This window comes from Phyllobates terribilis, unplaced genomic scaffold (genome assembly GCF_046119375.1).
Source record: "Phyllobates terribilis strain yellow unplaced genomic scaffold, ASM4611937v1 Scaffold_4__5_contigs__length_816908805, whole genome shotgun sequence".
NCBI classification, from domain to species: domain Eukaryota; kingdom Metazoa; phylum Chordata; class Amphibia; order Anura; family Dendrobatidae; genus Phyllobates; species Phyllobates terribilis.
Genome location: NW_027362764.1, coordinates 584,918,705 through 584,937,747, shown reverse-complemented (window position 1 = coordinate 584,937,747; position 19,043 = coordinate 584,918,705). Strand labels below are relative to the sequence as shown.

At 41.5% G+C, this 19,043-nt stretch overlaps 1 protein-coding gene across 1 annotated transcript in view; it reads left to right on the top strand.

Annotated features, from left to right (window-relative positions):
- Positions 1–19,043, top strand: part of LAMA3 (laminin subunit alpha 3) — a 244,789-nt gene that overhangs the window by 135,989 nt on the left and 89,757 nt on the right. Inside the window, exons 24-35 of the mRNA XM_073679182.1 lie at positions 114–211; positions 2,900–3,053; positions 7,577–7,734; positions 8,710–8,818; positions 9,066–9,163; positions 9,847–10,018; positions 11,333–11,459; positions 11,539–11,678; positions 12,617–12,732; positions 16,384–16,595; positions 17,055–17,259; positions 18,200–18,344. Coding sequence (XP_073535283.1) covers positions 114–211; positions 2,900–3,053; positions 7,577–7,734; positions 8,710–8,818; positions 9,066–9,163; positions 9,847–10,018; positions 11,333–11,459; positions 11,539–11,678; positions 12,617–12,732; positions 16,384–16,595; positions 17,055–17,259; positions 18,200–18,344 — 1,734 coding nt within the window. The remainder of the gene's footprint in view (positions 1–113; positions 212–2,899; positions 3,054–7,576; positions 7,735–8,709; positions 8,819–9,065; positions 9,164–9,846; positions 10,019–11,332; positions 11,460–11,538; positions 11,679–12,616; positions 12,733–16,383; positions 16,596–17,054; positions 17,260–18,199; positions 18,345–19,043) is intronic.

The following is a 19,043-nucleotide window of genomic DNA, read 5'->3' as shown; positions in this document are numbered from 1 at the left end:
TATCTAACAAGAAACAATGTATTCCAAATGCTTTTGGATCTTTTTATTGTCTTTATAAATTTGTGCCAAAGTAAAGCATTTGTAACTTATTTTACATCCACATTACCTAACAGGATTACCTTGTGCTGCTGCCAAGTGATTATTACGAAGCCTCCATTCTACAGATGAGAGTTACACAGCCATGTGACTATAATGGACCAGTTGGGGCAAAGTAAGTCTACAGCTGCAATCGTCTTTTATGCTGTGTAAATCTACTGTTATAAAAACAAAAGTATCTGACCTGATTACAGATTTTTTTCCATGAACAAAAGTTGATTTTAATCAATAGATCTTGGAATAATAATAATTTCCACATTTGGATGTGATAAAAAAAATGTTCCTGTGCTGAGATAATCTTATATATGTGCCCTGCTGTGTACTGTGTAATGGCTGCGTCTGACCGTACAGGAACATGGTCTGATCATACCACAGCTCCTGGGCAGGGGCGAAGGAAAAGAGAAGAAACAGACAGGACAGCACGGGATTGCAGCTGCTGCTTTCTGTGAGGTAAAACATGTTTAAAAACAAGCAGCAAAAGCTTTACCCCACAGAAAGAATCAGCTGTGATCCCCTGCTGTAATGTCTATATTGTTATGATCTGAAACAAGAACTAAGGAAAGATAGGGGAAAGCTGTCCCTACAGTAAGACTAAGCTGAATCCCTACGATGTAGCGGGCTGCCTGTTCCTAGTGAACCGACCCGCCTTCGTCCTCGGCTAGTCTGAACGAAGACCTATAGAGTTAAGGGAGGGGTCCCTAAAAGAACTAAGGACTGGAACAAAAATGGGACACCACCTAACAGAAGTTGTTGCAGAACACAAAAGACAAACTGACAAAAAGTACTAGAGGTCCCAGAGGACCAAGAACTGACAGAGAAAGGTACGGAAGCACCAGGCTAGAGAAACAGTCAAAACTGAAGTCCAGCACAGCCAGAAGGACGGAGCTGGAATATAAAGGCAGATGGTCACGTGACCGCAAAACACAAGATAGCAAAAACTAACAGGAGGGTTCTAACATATATACTTTTTTCCTCCCCCCCCTACCCAGGAGCTGTGGTATGATCAGACCATGTTCCTGCACGATCAGACACAGACGTTACACAGTACACAGCAGGACAAGTGCATATTATACCTGATGAAGGCCGTTGCTGGCAGAAACGCGTTGTTTGTTCTTAATATAGTGTCCGAATAAATCTGATTTTGAGAAAAAGAATTTATCTGTAACGATCCTTATCCTCTGGAAGCACCGAAAAAGGGAAATCTTCTCTCCACTACAATATCCAACATGCAAGCCTTATACCAGGGCTGACATATTTCCCGCATTTGTGCTGCAGACCAGAGGATTGCAAAGAGCTGATCCACTATACGGATCATTTGAGTGAAAATACAAGACATCTAAAGGGTGAGTGCACAAAAACAAATATTGTTGTGGCAAATGCACATATTCATCTACACTTAGACTCTGTGCCCCTTGTCTCCCCTTTTATTCTTTTTTATATCACAGTACACAGCAGGGACACATTTTATAAGATTATCTCAGCACAGCGACATTTTTTAACACATCCAATTATGGAAGTTATTATTATTCCAAGTTCCATTGATTAAAATGTACTTTGTGGGAAAACCTCTTTAAAGGGAACCTGTCTCCAGGAATAACGCTGTTAACCTGCAAATATGTGGTTAATCTGCAGGTTAACAGCGTTATTTTGCTGCCCCGAAGCCTGCAGGCAGCCAAATACAGCGGAGAGAAAATGAACTTTATTCTCCCTGCCAGCATTCAGTATTCAGTCTGAGTATACAGAGCAGCGGCTGTTGCTGCAACCCTGGCCCTGACTGACAGCCGGCCTCAATGTAGAGGGAGCGTCCGTCATGGCTGGGGGTGCGTTTACAGCGGCCACTCTGTGTTCTCAGAGCGATGACTGAACCAGCACCGCCGCCTCCATGACTGAATACTGAATGCTGGCGGGGAGAATAAAGCTCATTTTCTCGCTGCTGCATTCGGCTGTGTGCAGGCGCCGGGCAGCATAATTACACTGTTAACTTTCATATTAACCGAATGTCTGCAGGTTAACAGCGTTATTTCTGGTGACAGGTTCCTTTTAATTGTAATAACCACTGTTTCCTCTCACTGATTAGATATTGTAAACTATTATCACAAAGAATGGCACATTCTGTATCTTCAGTGAACATAAAACTTCACTGTGCTTTTAGATCCTTTTTTAGATGTACGGAGATTTCCTTTCAAAGCTCAGCCATTTCTGCTGCCGACCTCTCCTTCCTAATTCACTAACATGAAGCTGTTATCAGAGTCCACCATGTCACAGTGGAGCTGCAGGCCGGTCACAGTCACTATAGCATTAATGGCTGAACTGTTTGGGGAAGGTATTAATACTATTTAGCTTTACCTCTATCTATGAGGCTAGCATGCTGTCTGTCTATGCCGTTAGCTCCTACAGCCCAGAACTGTACTTCTTTCCTAGCTGACATAAGAGAGAAAGTAAAGGACGACAGTAATGATAGTCTCCTTCCAGGCTCCTCTAACGAAATCAATGGTGATTTATTCAAATGGATCACTGGATGTTTAGTTTCTTTACAATTTTCACTGTATGCCACATTACTCAATATCTATACCCGTGTGTCATAAAAAATCAGTGCTGTCATCTCTATTTGCTCTGGTAATACCAAGACTTAAGCCACATATATTTTCAATTTCACCAGGATTTTTTACAATTTGTAATAAACACTTTTTTACTCCATCTCAACCAATTTTTGTGAGGTTACCAAAACATGTTATAAGTAACTGTTAATTAGCGATTCCTTTTGAATGTAGTAATATTGCACTTTCTTTCCTTTGCTGCTTAGCTGCTTAGTTTTTCAGCATTTGCCCATAGAAAAGTTTACCTGTCTACATGGCACAGAGATGGAGTATTTCAAACAGGATGGGGAAAGTCGTCCAATAATTGTTCGGCAACCAAGTTATGGACATCCTCTAATGGCAGCTATTTCTGGAAGTCAGGTATAACTTGCTTTTTTTTTATTGGTTCACTTCACAAATTTAGCAGAATACACTGCAAAGCTTAAAAGGGTTGTCCACTACTTTTTATTATCCCCCTTAATGTATTCCCCCGGGGCCCATAAGGGTTTTTGTAAATACCTTGCATTGCAGTTACTGCCTGTGAGAGGCGCTATCACTGGCCGCTCACAGGCATCACGTGACCCCCGGCTGCAGCCGGCTCTGACATCCGCTGATGTCACGTCATGATTCCGGATGCAGCCGGGGGTCCCTCTTCTGCGTTCCACGGTGGCTGCTGCTCTGGGGGGGGGGGTTACCCCACGCGTCACCCCCAGTCTCCACCGCGCGCTCTACCTCTCCCCATTCATTGAGAAAGCTCATGGTGGATGCTGGGTGTGTAGCGCGGGGAAACCCCGACCACAACCCAGCATCCACCGCGGGGACCTCGTCACTGATGTCACGCCTCACTTGACATGACATCAGTGGCGGGTCACATTATGCCTGTGAGCGGCCAGCGATACCGCCGCTCACAGGCAGTAATTGCAACGCAAGGTAATTACAAAAACCCTTATGGGCCCCGGGGGAATACATTGGGGGGATAATAAAAAGTAATGGACATCTTCTTTTAAGAGGTTCTCCTGGAATGGAAAAAAATGTCATTATGAATAAATTCTTAAGTACCTTTAATTAGCAAATCACACTTGCTATATCTGGGGAGGTAGAGAATTAAAATGTTACACTGACAGAAATTTGTCCTAGAATGTTAATAGGACAGGAGCATGTGCAGTAGGCAGTCCCATTGTTGTGTCCTGGAGATACCTCTGAAATTTGCATTTCTCCTTTTAATATCTGTTATTTTGAAATTTAACATCTGTTTTTCCTCAATCTACCAAATAAGGGTATGTGCAGACGATCAGTAAACGCTGCGGATTGGACGCAGCACACTTGTGCTGCGTGCAATCCGCAGCGGCCAGATGTTAGAGCATAGTGGATGGGATTTGTACAAATCCCATGCCCACTATGTGTTCCCTTGCTCCTGCGGCTTACCCGTGGAGGCGGACATGCGGCGTGTCTTCACAAACCGCAGCATGTCTACTTCTCTTGCCGCAAGAGAACTTCTACCAGTGCAATGGGTAGGATGCGGTGAACACATTGAACACATGCGGATTCACCTGTGTGCAGCGCTTTGGACCAGCATAAAGTATGCTGCGTTCAAAACGCTACCATTCCTGACGGTGTGCACATACCCTTAATGTCAATCCCACGCCTACAATGCATGAGACGGTCAATTGGTCAGAGGTTTCAATTTCAGCATTAGTCTAATGCTTATGGCCACGTTAAAATACTCTTGTGACGCTAGTCACTACTCACGGGTAAGCCGTAAGGCTGGGTAGTCAAGAAGTTTGAGGTCAAAATCCAAGTTTGTCACGCCAGGTGTGGGAAAGACTTAGTGCAACACAGAGGGAAAGGGAGCCCACACACTAGGGAAAGGGGGAAGTGGAGACCTCCTAGTCTGGTCTAGTGTCACCCTGTCTCAACTACCATCCCTATATTGCCTCTTCAGCAATCGCCGCACGCGTGCCTCGCCCTGTCTTTCCCTAGCATATGGCTAAGGCTAGGGATGGGAGGAGATGAGCACTAGTCGATCTCCACTAAACTCTATAGACAACAAGGATAGACAAACGGGGAGAATGATTAGCTTTAGACGACTGCAGACAAATGCGAATTCAGCCTCACGCTCCAGAGAGGACAAAGTACTGCTCTTGCTAAGCCTTCACAAGTAGAAATGAATATAGCCAGCACCTCCCTCTCAGACACACCAGGTATATATACACCCAGGCCAGGGAGCTAATTACCAGAGGGAGGTAGCCGCTAGGTCCTAGAGACAGCCTCTAATGTAAGAAGATGTCTGTAATGACAAACGTAGAGATCTCCTGCAGCCAACTGCAGGGCGACTGTCTGTCACCTCTGATACACCCATGGCAAAGATAGTATGTCATAGACAGACGGGTGAGACAAAGGCGTAGAAACAGTCCGAGGTCAACATTCCAAGAAGGTAACGGATCACGACAAAAAGGGCAAGGCAAGTGGATGGTCAAGACAAATCCTAAGTCGAGCAGCAAAGATCAGAATACCAGACAAAGAGCACAGAGCAAGCACACACCTCATGAGCAAAGCTAAAATTGGAATTGGCAGCAATCAAAGGCAGAGAGCTTGGTTAAATAGCCAAGTAATTACTCTGAACCGAAGACATATGGATGAAGCACCATGGTCTTGATTGGACAGTTAAACTGTCACTCCAGACACTGACATCTCAGCACGCCCCAGCATCTGATTGGACGGCCAAGCTGTCCATCACCATACTGACAGCTCAGCACGCCCCATTCCTAGATTGGACTGTCATTCACTGCGTCCAGACACTCAGATAGGAGGAATCGCGACAACTCTTGTTCCACCCAGAATGTATGGTTAGAACAGATCTCCAGGATTCTTAGACTAGGTTCACATTGTAATCTTATGGTTAACATATCAGGAAATTCTCCCAACTAAATGTCTACCATGCCCATCTTTAGCTAGATGTAAACAAAAAAATGTCCTTTTGTTATATTTATTTTATATTGTGTATGCAATTTCAATGCAGAGGAATGTAAAACCGGGAAGGAAATGTTGTGGAATTATGAAAATCAAAGGATCGATAGACATGTTAATGATATGCAAATTATGAAAAAATGGAAACAACATTTTTAAACCTTATTGATTTTTTCAGCATCAAGTATGAGCAGAAATCCCTGCACTTCCACACCTTGGCTTATATCATTGAGGTTATTATTGTTTGTCTCAGGAATGTTCTGCCACTTTGAATGCACTTGAGCAGATCATCAAGATCCGCTGCTGGCTGCTCCCTTTACAATTACCGACCAATGACGTCCCAGGTGTGATCAATAGGAGATAAGTCTGAAGACGCTGCATGCCATGGTAGCATGTTTAGGCCTCGCAGGTTGCTCACAGTAGTGTGAACAAATGTGGTCTAGCATTGTCATATTGGAAAATGTCTCTTGGGACACTTTGGAGATCAGGAAAGGAAATATTAAGGCTTACAAATCATGCCTTCGGAACAAGCTCACTTACTACTTCACTAATAAGTTAATAAGTTATTCTGCAGTCTGCTATGTAGTGTAGAAACAAAAATTTTTAATGAAAGCCTGTTGCAAAAAATAGAGATGAAAATGCATGCATTTACTATTATTTTTATTTTTAGAGCATAATTGATTCCATGCTGCTGTACATGTGAAAAGGGGTTTACATACAAAATACAAATATCAATTACAATGAAGAAAATAGCAATGACAGACTGGTACAGAGGGAAGAGGGCCCTGCCCTCGCTGGCCTACACCCTACAGCATGGGAGGGGAACTTCAGGCCTTGAGCCTTGATGACCTAATCTCCAGCAGATTCCCGGGAACTGTAGCTGTGTTATGACGGCTGCTGTCCCTTTATTTCTTCCTGCTCTGCGCGCACGCAATGTTTACTACAGAACACTACCTGCTCGTGCAATGAAAGGTTACGTCCTCACACTGGCCAGAAGTACTCTGTGGGCGGAGGGACGATTATGCCACAGCTCCAGCCTGTCCTGTGATGTTTATGCCGCAGCCCCATGTCTCCTGTGACGTGTATATCTACTGTATGTGTATATATGTATGTATATGCCGTAGCCCTGTGTCTCCTGTGTCGTATATACCACAGCCCTCACGTCTCCTGTGACGTTGATACCGCTGCCCCCATGTCTACTGTGACGTGTATATGTATGCATATATATGTATGTATATATATATATTGTGGTAGATTGACTCACTCGGTCGCACATAGAGATAGACACAGGAACGCTGTCTCTTTAAATCTTCCACTGGTTTATTAAAAGTACTGCATAAAACAGTGCAGTGTTAGCAAAACAAGCATGGCCTTTCTGGCCTAACGGAAAAACAAAAACATAATGTATGGCACAGTCCGTGTTGCTGCGGGTATCCGTCCGCTCAGGGAAACAAACAGAAAAAAAGGTTAAGCTTTCCTTATACTCAGACAGAGCTCTGGAGCGCCCAACTCCAGGCACACCCAACAATTAATGAGCCAGAAGGCTGTGTATTTATCCTCTGGACTCCACCCTGGGGTGGAGATATGGTGAACAGCCTCCCACCCACTCTACAACTGTTCACTCAACCTGGTCCTAAATATGGCCGATTAACCCCTCTCCCTTTGTCACAATATATACATAATTGTTCCTTTTTTTACTATCTCCAGCAGTCTCATAGACAATAAGTAAAGCAGAGATGCACATGCTCCATTCTGACAAAAAAACTCTGAAGCACCCCACCATCGATCAGTATGTTTTCCACTAACCTATTGATAGGGAATAACTTTTAATCTTGGGAAAACCTCTTTTTGCCTCCTTTACATTCATTGCTGTGTGTTTAGATTGAGACGAATTAATATGACATAATTCTGAAACATATTTTATATTGTTCCCACAGGTGGAATTATATTTTAGCATTAAAGTCCCTGGGGCTGGAGTTTATTCTCTTATTTTTGAATATGCCAATGAAGACCCCCAGCAATATTTTCTGAATGTGATGATGAGAAATGACCCCGGTACGTCAGGCCGAGTGAACGTGTACAGCTGTAAATACAGGTACAGTACAAGTATTGTTCTGTTTGTCTACATGATTGAATATTCATGAGCAGCACATTCATTGGTTTACATTATCTGTACTTACTTTTAGGACTCCTGTTTTACTAAGGTTTATGCCAGCTTACTAATAACTGGGGATAGAGAAGTGAACACTGTTTTCATTGCTTTCCTGAATGTAATATTCAATGAGAGTCCTGGTGTAAAAGCAATGCTTCTAGGGGAGAATACATCCATACAGAGTCCAATAGAGCGCGCCATAATTTATTCTAGCAAGGCTCGAACACCTCTATGGCGGCATAATTACTGCTCGGTACAAACAGAGCCACAATACCAATTCTGCCCCCTATGGAAGCTTTAAAGCATTTTTAGTTATACCTCATAACATCAAACATTAATTTCTTGTCTAGAATAGTAGAAAAAAAGGACAGTTACCTGCTTGTCTGACCTATTATCTGGACCTGCAATATTTTTTGTGCTGTAACTTAATTGTAAGAATCAATAATGGCAATGCTACTAATGTGAGGTTGTAGATATAAGAAAATACATGTGGATCTACAGACTATTAGCCTGCCCTATATGCTCATTATCTATGTTTGGTGTTTGGAAACATTATAGGGATTATGTGCAGAAAAGTAGAAAAATAGAAATAATGAATCTCACCACGCCAATATTGTTGGGGATACGCCAGAAAGTTGATGAATGGGTGCAAATTCCTGCTGGTGAAGCTCAGCTACTGTAGAACAGACGAAGAAAAAAAGATATTCCGGCACTTCCATTCAAAAAATTACTATTTTTAGAAATTCATTTAATAACAGGAGCATCCATCATGAAGATAAAACCTTACGCGTACACTACGCTCTTAGTCATACGCCCTCCGGCATATAGTGACGGAAAATCCTATTTTCTTCATCGGCTGTGCAGAAAAATACTTGTTGGAGTAAATTCAAATTTACCGTGTTTTATATTGTACCGCAGCTTCCTCTGTCGCAGTATTGTGGTGGACAGCATGAATCGCGTTGCAAAGTTTGAGATGTTTTCAGACACTGAAATATGTGTGACAGCGTCATCAGTCAATTTCCTACTGGTAAGTTCCAAATTTCCACTATTCCCAATATATAGTGGATAGTGTGATGCTCTCTTAGGGCTCATGCCGACGAACGTATTTTCGGTTCCAGTGCAATCCGACAAAACATTGGTTTGCACCCGGACCAGTGATATACTATGGGTCCGTGCACATGTCCGATTTTCTCCTTGGACAGAGACTGCATAGTAGCTATACATTCTACTACACCTTGCACTTTTGTTAATTAAATATGAATATTGTGTTTCAGCACACGGTATGTATCGTCCCTGTGGAGGAGTTCTCTATTGAGTATGGAGAGCCAAAGGTGCACTGTATAGCAGCTTATGGACGGACCCCCGCCCAAAGGTAAATATATATCCCTACAGGGCTTGTCCACTTGCTTTGATACTGATGACATAGGGTTACATAAGTGATACGTCTCAGATTGATCCGCTCCACCTGTCGGCACCCACATGACTTACTGTGATCAGAGCGGATTGTGGCTCCATACACTGTTTAGGTGCTGGTGTCCATGACAGGCACATTGGACAGAGCTGGGCTGTTACACCGCTTACATTACTTACATCCAGCTGCTGACGGAGCTTATGACAGCTGATCAGTGGGGGTGCTGGCTGTCAGATCCCACCAGTCTGATATTGATGACCTATTGTAATTACAGAGAATTGGACAATTTAAAATTTTCATTCTATTTTTTTTAAGAGCAATTTCAGTTTGGAACTTGAGTAACAATCTTTTCTTTTGGTAAAGAACTTGTAATCATCTTTTGTATATGAACTAGATTTTACAGACTCAAGCACAGAAGGACAGAACCGCCCAGTATATACCTGTATTACAGCATGTATAGGCGCCATGTGCATGACTCTGTTGTGTGCCTGACATCTATATGACCAACCTCCTGATCTTATACACCATATTTAGAATTGATGATTTTTTTGTAGTAGATTGAGCATTAAATACATGAAAAAAAACTGAGCCTGGATGTAATGATGGTAATTTTACCTTTAACTTATATTGTTCTTGTCTTGAAGTCCTTCTTGTATCCAGTCTTCAGTCTATGAAAATCCACCTCTAGCCTTATTGCTGGACCCCATCAAAGATGTCAGAGATTCTGCAGGGCAGAGGAGCGCAGGACAAGAGCCTGTCCATGGAGCCGGTCTTCCTTGGCACCAGGGCAGCAGGGTATTGCTGACAGCACAACAGGTATTTGGTATGCTTTGTTGCTAAACCTATGGCCGCCTGCAACAGCGCTGCAATGTTCATGTTGCACTGTGACTATTTTAAGCTATGTTCACACGTTGCGTTTTTCCTGCTTTTTTTAATGTAAATTTTCAGCTGCGTTTTACAGTACCATTAAAGTCTATGAGATTTCAGAAATCTCATGCACACACCTTGGTTTATTTTGTGTAAAATCTTAGGTTTTGCAAAATGCAGCATGGGTAGTGGAAAAAAAACGCTGCAAAAATACAGGTATCAGGTTTTGCTACGTTTTTGGTGCCAAAACCTGAGAAAGTTGAATTAGGTAATTTTTTTTGTCACTAAAGCGTATCAGCATTCACAAAAGACAAATGGACAGAGACAAAAACGCTGTAAAAAAAATGCAACAAAAACCAAGTTAAACCTGCTTTTTTGAGGCAGAAACGTTACTGCCAAGAGAGCAGGTTTTGTTGCCGAAAAAAAAACGCACCAAAAACGCACCGTGTGAATATAGCCTAAGGGTATGTGCACATGTTCAGTATTTGAGCAGAAAAATCTGCTACAAGTCTGCTGCGCTGGCAGGAAAAACACAACATAAAATCATGTGTTTTGACGTGTTTTTGGTGCATTGTTTACGCATTATTTTTGCATACGTTTTTCCCATTTATTAGTATGTGTGAAATCTGCAGCAAAAAACGCTGAAATAATTGACATGCTGCAGATTAAATATGTTACAAATCTGCAAGGACAAAATAAGCAACGTGTGCATGAGACTTCAGAAATCTAATTCACTTTGCTGGTACTAGGAAATCCTTCAGGTTTTGTGACAAATTTGCACAGAAAAAAAGTCAACAAAAAATGCGACAAAACCACAATGTATGCATAGACCCTTAGGGTATGTACACACATTAAGTATTTGCTGCAGAAATTTCTGCATCTCTTGGCAGGAAAAACGCATAAAATAGGTGCGTTTTTGCTGCGTTTTTTTACATGTGTTTTTTTTTTTTTTGGTGCAGATTTTTCCCCACTTGTTAGTATGGGTGAAATGTGCAGCAAAAACGTTGAAAGACGTGACATGCTGTAGAATTAAATCAGCACCAAATCTGCAAGGAAAAATAAGCAACGTGTGAATAAGTTTTATATGGCTGTAGAACCCATGTAACAGTAGTTAATATGAAAAAAAGTAAAAAAGTGTACTGAAACAAAGGCGATCTGGTTGGTTGACCTTGATATAGGTGCGTGGTCAACTTTTCCTACATGTCTACATATTCTGTGTAGTGTATTTATACTAATATTAGTTTTAATTTGTCTGTTGTACAGAATCAGATGATTTTTGGCAGAAGAATCCCTAATACAGGGAGGTATGTCTTTATTGTCCATTACTACCAGACTCAGAACCCGGCATTTCCAGTGTCTGTGCTGGTTGATGGTGGAGCACTGTGGTCAGGTATGATGTTGTGCGCTCCTTCATATATGGTTATTTTCATTTTTTGTAGCACTGGTGTGAATATGTGGTATTTTATTAGGTACTTTCAATGCTTCTTATTGTCCTCACACGTTCGGATGCAGAGATCTTCTTGTTGCTGGCAACCGTATCAGCCTTGATGTCACTAACCCAGAACTGTCAGTGACTGTGACAACCGCACCAGATAAGCCCCTATACTTGGTGAGTTAAGACATTGATTTTTTTAAAGATTATGCTAGATTAAAGAGTAACTAAACTTTTATTTTTTTAATAATTTTTGTCTGTAAAAATATTGCATGTGAGTGGCTGCCAAATCACTGCTACTCCCATTTCTATTTGCCTGCCTTTAGGTGCATTAATATCAGAACATATTAATTTTGAGTACAGGTGATGGCAGTGAAAGGGTCAGCTCAGCCCCTGTGTCTTACTAGCTCTGTGGATAAGCTACTACAGGAGAGGAGACAGGAGCTGACACCATCACTGCCATCATCTGTACTCCAAATAAGGTTGTTATGATATGAATGCAGCTGAAGCCAGGCACAGAATCTGGGGATTAGTAGGGATTTTGAAGCCATTTTTTACAGGAATGAACATAAATTACCTAGTAAAGACATTTAAAAGTTTTATCGACTTCCATTTAAGCAAAATAATGAAAAACAATTAAAGTGACAATTAAGGACTTTCTGTACTTTGATTCCCTTAGTTCTTAGTTTCCTATATAACAATTTCAGAAAAAGACCTCTAGAAATTGTATGTAGAACCAACATGCAGAATGATGTGGTTGTGTATCATTTTGATAGATAATCAACTGTGATACTGTGATATAGTCACTTATTTGTGACTGGTGTATTTTACCTGGTACAATTCTATAGGTTTTCTGTAGGTTTTTATTGAATTTGTATGTGTTTGTACAAATATTTTTTTATCACCAGTCTTCCTTATAGACTGTAAGCTTGCGAGCAGGGCCTTCACTCCTATTAATATCTGAGTTATGCTTATTCTGTAACGTCTTTTTGTCTGTTCAAGCCCCCCCTAAAATTGTAAAGTGCTGCAGAATATGTTGGTGCTATAAAAAAATAAAATTATTATTATTATTCTACCTCCCCAACAAGCATCATTAGGATATTGTTCTCTTTCAGGAATCTATCCTGCTTGTACCTGCGGACAGCTATACTCATGACATCTTGCTGGAGAAACCACTGGATAAATCTTTTGACTTCATAAATATATGTGGAGAAAACAGCTTCTATGTTGAGTAAGTGAAATTCTCTTATTTCCACTTTCATCTGTTTTTATTTTAGCTTTTAATTCTATTACATTCCCTATATTAATCTCCCGTACACTGAATGCTGTACCCTTAAAGAACAGAGGAGCTACATTGTACTCTGTTACATATATTGGTGTGGAGGTGTGACACCCTGGCGCGCAGGGGCACCCAGTATACCGGGCGTGGGTCGGATCCTTCCTTACTGTCACAGGGGGTTTTGGGTGACCGGTGCCTGGCGCACAGTAAAAATAAATAATGGACACACGGCTACGGGTGTGCGGGGAATTAACACTGCTCTTATTGTTCCCTCTTCTTTGTGTGGTGGCGATGGTAGCATTTCCCGTGATGTTGGTGCGGAGGGTAACAGGAGAGTCAGGAGGCTGAGGTGCTTTTAAAAACAGATGAAACTTTTACTGTAAATGTTCAGCCTTAGAAAGGATCACAGCCAGAAAGATGAATTACAGCCATAAGATGGTACAACATAACATGTGCAGATGACAAAGTTCCTCAGACCTGCATTTAGTGACAGATGCAGGAAATGGCATAGATGAGGCGTGATAAACCGCAAGTGTGAACAGAGCCTATCCTGTTATCCAAGCTGACACCATAGAGTCTCCTTCTATCCCACTGGGGTGGCTTTCCCACGCAGACCCCTATATCCCTGTTTCCTCAGACCTTCATTATGTTGCAGGACTCCTGTTACCCATCTTCATTATGGGGGGCCACCCTCCAGGCCCGCACTCCTGCTGCCTTTACAGCGTGGTATTCTGGTAGGCTTAGGGTGCTGTGCAGACCAGGGATTTCCATCTGCCTCTTGGGTTCTAGTCCTCAGGCAATCCTACAGGTTTACTCAGGTCAGTCCATCCATATTCAGCCCACTGGAAAAAAGAGAAAATTAATCCCCTGACATGTTTTCTGCCTCCTCACTGGCTGGTCCCCAACTGTCCTCTGAGGTGTTCACTGGAACTTTGACTGAAATAACGGTTGCAGACATCTTTAGTAAACCCAGTGCCTCCACCCACTAAGCCATCCGCCTAGCTACTGCCTCAGTGAGGATCCTAGCTTATCACTACCTGGGCTGCTGCAATGAGTGTTCATATACAGTGTCACTTAGACCAATTCTTACATGAAATAATACTAAACTCCAATATTATGAGTAACAATAATAAAAATTATAGTGATACCCAGCTCTGGGGTATTACAGAAGGTCATATGTGTGCTCCTCCGATCAGTAGTCGCGCTCCTCCGATCAGTAGTCGCGCTCCTCCGATCACTAGTCACGCTCCTCCGATCAGTAGTTGTGCTGGATTGAATGATGGGCTGAACTACTCTGAAGTCACTATCCTCTTGAAGGAAATCCTACATTACGAGCTGATAGACGGCTTCCCAGGCATGTCCATTGAAGCTAAGTGCACATACCCAGCTTCATTTTTGCTTTGTGCATGCTGTTAGCGCTATGAGCTATATGAATGGTGCGATTTCAAGGTATGCATGAATCCTTCAAAGAGAAAGAGAACAGGGCCTCTAGTGCCACCTATTGGAGATACTGTTGACTCTTTCCAAGCATCATTATCGACAAATTCTTTAAAGAACCTAGCCCCATAACTTGGGCTATAAAGCCAAACCAGGAAAAAACTCCATTAGCAGACAGCTGTTTCAAAGTTGGTTGTATGTGAAGGGAGAGGGAGCAGGGTCATCTCTGGTATTATGATTGGTGGATCCTGTGTTATCAGTTGTGTACAGAGATGTTGTGTGTCATTGTAACCCTGCCTCTGCTGATAAGGAGCCTGCTGAAAACTCTTCCTGACACGACTGGTAGTATGAGGCTAAACAGCCCCAGTGTCCCACGTGAAAATGGCAAGATTACTAATATTTTTTTTTTTTATAAAGATTATGATTTGATGAAAAATAAAACGTTGCCATCTTTTAAATACATATAGCACAAAATTAACAATAGGTCATTTCCTGCTGATGGCTTCCTTTTGAGGATAAACATTACCCCCCATATGTAACATTAGGGTATGTGCTTTCCTTTAGTTATAGTACCACTATTATAATATGTAGACTCTTAACTTTATCATATCATTTTATGTTCATCACATTTTAGCAGAACAGATGCAGAATTTTGATTTCCAAATGTGCTGCTGCCACCTGGTGGTGACAGAAATTACTCATGTTACAGCGTGTGTGTGATACTATAGGTCTATGCCATTTTCTGCTGTCTTTTGGCAGAATGATCCATAGAAATCGTACCAGCACTCAATACAAATATTCCTATATACTTCATATACTGTAGTGGAGCTCAGCATAGTGCAAAAAGCCCACAATCAATTTTTGGATTATTTACAGAATTCAGATTACAATCATGCTCCCTATACGGTATTTGTGTATCCTGGCACTGGTGGCATGTGGGCAAAGCCAGCCATAGTTCTTGCAATCTCAAAGCTTTGCACATGTTGATGGGTTTGTAAATAATCCTAGTTTTGATAGTTTTGGATCACCCTTTGCTCATGTCTCATCTACTGATAACTAGCAGATGCTTAATGTGAGAGATATAATGCTGACCTTTTTACCATCATAAAAGAGCAATTACAAACGAGTCTGTGAATATCTGCACTGGGTAATTAGAAACATTTGCTCAAGTTATCATTGTTTTACACAATAATCACCATCTACAGTATGTAGGAGGTAATAAGGTTCTCTTATATTTTTGGGCTTTGGCGCACATATCAGCCCCTCTGTTCTCTATGATCACATTATTCCTTTTAAATAAAGGTGCTTGTCTCATTAATGGGGTTTTATGCTCGTGTGTTAAACATTACAGAGTGAAAATATGCTTATAAGGGCTCATTCAGACATCAGTGATTTATCATCAGTGTGTTTGCCAAAACCAGGAGTGGAATATACCGAGAAAAACTATAGTTGAAAGATTGACACCTGTTCTGTGTTTTGGATACGCTCGTGGTCTTGGCAGGCAAACACTGATGAAAAATTACTGACGTCTGAAAGAGCCCTAAAAGAAAGATAGAAGCCACATTTATCACCGGAATCCGACCCCCACTCAAGTGATGCCACTAATGTTCTTGCCGGACTAGTGGGGATGACATCCCAGCTACCAGTGTCCTGACCTTACAAACCATCAGAGGTCTCAGTAGTCTCAGGTCTCTGGTGGTTGGGACAGCATTGCTCCCATTCTAGTGGAGATCATTGAGGTGTGACGGATTCAGGTGGTAAGTATGACGTCTTCCTTTTATCAGCATCCACACTTCTCCACACTTTGCTCAGTTGTATTTTTTTCTTATTTCCTGTCTTGCTTGCTACCTTTTTGTTGATGTTTATTTTTCAGGCTTGTATCTACTATTTGCATACGTTTAGACAAAAAACATGGCCACTACCTTCCTTGGTTATTCATAAGCAGAATGGGTGGCTTGTAGGTAGCTGTCATTGAAGGGCAATACGGGGATGAAGTCCAGGTTTGACTAGCAATCCACAGTATATGTTGTTATACAGTTTCGATACAGTTTTTGAGAAGAGCCACACTTACTATTGTGAAGTCGTCAGCATAAGGATTTTTTTCCACATGTCTTAATAGAACAATAAGGTATTTACTATACATACTTTTTTTCCTTTTTCTTCTAGTCCTTTTTCCTCACCTGAATTCTGCAAAAATTCAGCAAGATCTTTAGTGGCATATTACAATGATGGAGCACTGCCTTGTGGATGCCACAAAGAAGGATCCACAAACCCAGCGTGCAATCCATTTGGAGGGCAGTGCACTTGTAGACCTAACACCATTGGAAGAACTTGTAGCCGTTGTGCTACTGGTTACTATGGATTTCCACACTGCAGATGTGAGTTAAAGTTGACTTTACAATGTATTTGTTAATTTAATGTTTTATTCCTGTACAAGTCATGGTGGATGGTTGGAACCATTGCACAAAAGCCTACTTTGATAACAGAGATCAGGTGCTAAAAAGTGTCCTCCTGAAAATAGGTTGCTAGACCGCTTGTGGTTTTGAACTTGATATCGTTCCCTGTACTTGAATGAACCAGTGACCTTAAGCAAACCTATGCAGCCATGTTCAAGACATATAAACTCCATGAAATGCTACTCTGGTTAAGATTCAGGTCTCTTCTAACCATGACCCACCATACATTCCCGAGAAGCTAACAAGATCACCAAGTGTAGAAGGCAAAAAGTATTATGTTTGGAGATTAGACTTGTAAGCATTGGTCTTTGTGGTATCTTTACTAAAGTCATATTTTATGAAGCACGCAATTAACATGCAAATATTTTATTCACAATTTAGCATGTACATGTGGTCATCGCCTGTGTGATGAAATAACCGGAAAATGCATCTGCCCACCTCAGACGGTCAAACCTATGTGTGAAGTGTGTGAACAACATACATTCAGTTATCACCCTCTCCTCGGATGTGAAGGATGCAACTGTTCAACCACCGGAGTCATACAGCCATTACGGCCAGAGTGCGATACTACAAGTGGGCAGTGCAGGTCGGGTACAAGATTCATCTTCTAATGTTTATTTCTGTACACTATTCATACACTAAGGCATATGGGATTTTAGCGATGGATGGGTACTTTGGTTTTACAAGATTATAAAAAACATCCATAGTTTATATCTAGTATTGTAACACCGTTACAATAAAGTGATTGGAGCTGAGCTGTGAGATCACACACAGCCTGTGGACCGGCATGGTGATGTCTTTGGAAAAAAATAGCCATGTTTTTTGGACAACCTCTTTAAATGGATTTCCCAGGCTTGAGATATTGATGACCAAAAGTGAATGTAGCTGAAAAGCATAGCTCCGTATACCGTGTAATGGAGGTTCATAGGTACTGCAGTACAGATCTTATTAACTTCAGTAGGAGCTGAACTGCAGTCCCCAGGAACAGCCACTGCGTAGTGTATGGAGTGTATTCATGGTTTGCATCTGGTTGCCGGAAGTGAAAAAACTGTTAAATGGACCCCACCGATCTGATATTAAAAGACTTATTATAGGGATAGGCCATTTCTAATTATAAGTCACATATTAAAATACCTAATTTGGCCTGCTGTATTATATTTCAAGTCCATAAATATTAGTTGTTAGGCCACATTCACACGTTGAGTATTTGGTGAGTATTTGACATCCGTATTTGTAAGCCAAAAACAGGAGTGGAACAGTCAGAGGAAAAGTATAATAGAAACACCTCACCACTTCTGTATTTATCACCCACTGTGGGTTTTGGCTTACAAATACTGATGTAAAATACTGAACGTATGAACGTTGCCTAAGCCATATTTGTTTATTTAGCACTGTAGTAAATTACTGACATGTCTGAAATAAATGATATTTATTGTATGGAAGCAGTTAATTTACTGTAATTCTTAAGTGTAGCCACTTTAAGTGTATTATACTCTAACTGGTAGGTTGCTGCTTCTCTCTCACAGGTGTAAGCCCAGAATATCTGGCAGACAATGTAACCGATGTGCCCCTGGTTACTTCCGCTTTCCTGAATGCATTCCTTGTGACTGCAACTCATATGGGACTGAAGACCAGATCTGTGACCATCACACAGGGGTTTGCCTGTGCAAGGTATTATATGTATTTAAATGTATTATTTAAAAAATGTCTTTCTACTTATGTCTTTCTTTTTAAAATATGCAAACCAATTTGTTTAGAACTACTTAAAGGGGTATTGTCATGTTATTAAAGTGCTTGAGTTAGTTAGACAGCATTAGAATGAGCAAGTTTGCAATTAACTTGCTTTTTCTATCTGCTGCCATTCTCCTGCAATGCGAGCTTTTATCTTACACAGTGTTCTGCTGGTTTCCATGGACCTCATCCACTAGTGTATGCCCACACCCTGGCTATGACTGTATAGTAGCTACATTTCAGGAGAAGAGTTAACTCCTAAGTTACCAATCAACTCTATATAGCCCATTGATTTCTATACAGCAGTTAGCTGCTCACCTCCCTCCCCCTTTATGTTAGCTACTGAAAGGGATCCTATCAGCCCTGTAGAATAGCAGTCCCTACCCCCACCATGGCACCGACCATCTGCAGTTCTCCAATTACGGCTTTCAATAACCTAAGCTGTGCTGCTTGTTCAGAGGCCCAGTTATCTCTACATGTAAATGTAGTGATAACAGTGTAGGCTCAGAACAATATATAGTAGGCGCAGTTAATATATAGTAGCTGCTCACTAGAACTGTCACTCAAGGAGGGGCAACCGCCCCCAAGCAACCTGGAAGAAAGGAGAGACTGCATAGCTCTGAGCTGCTCAAGAGACAA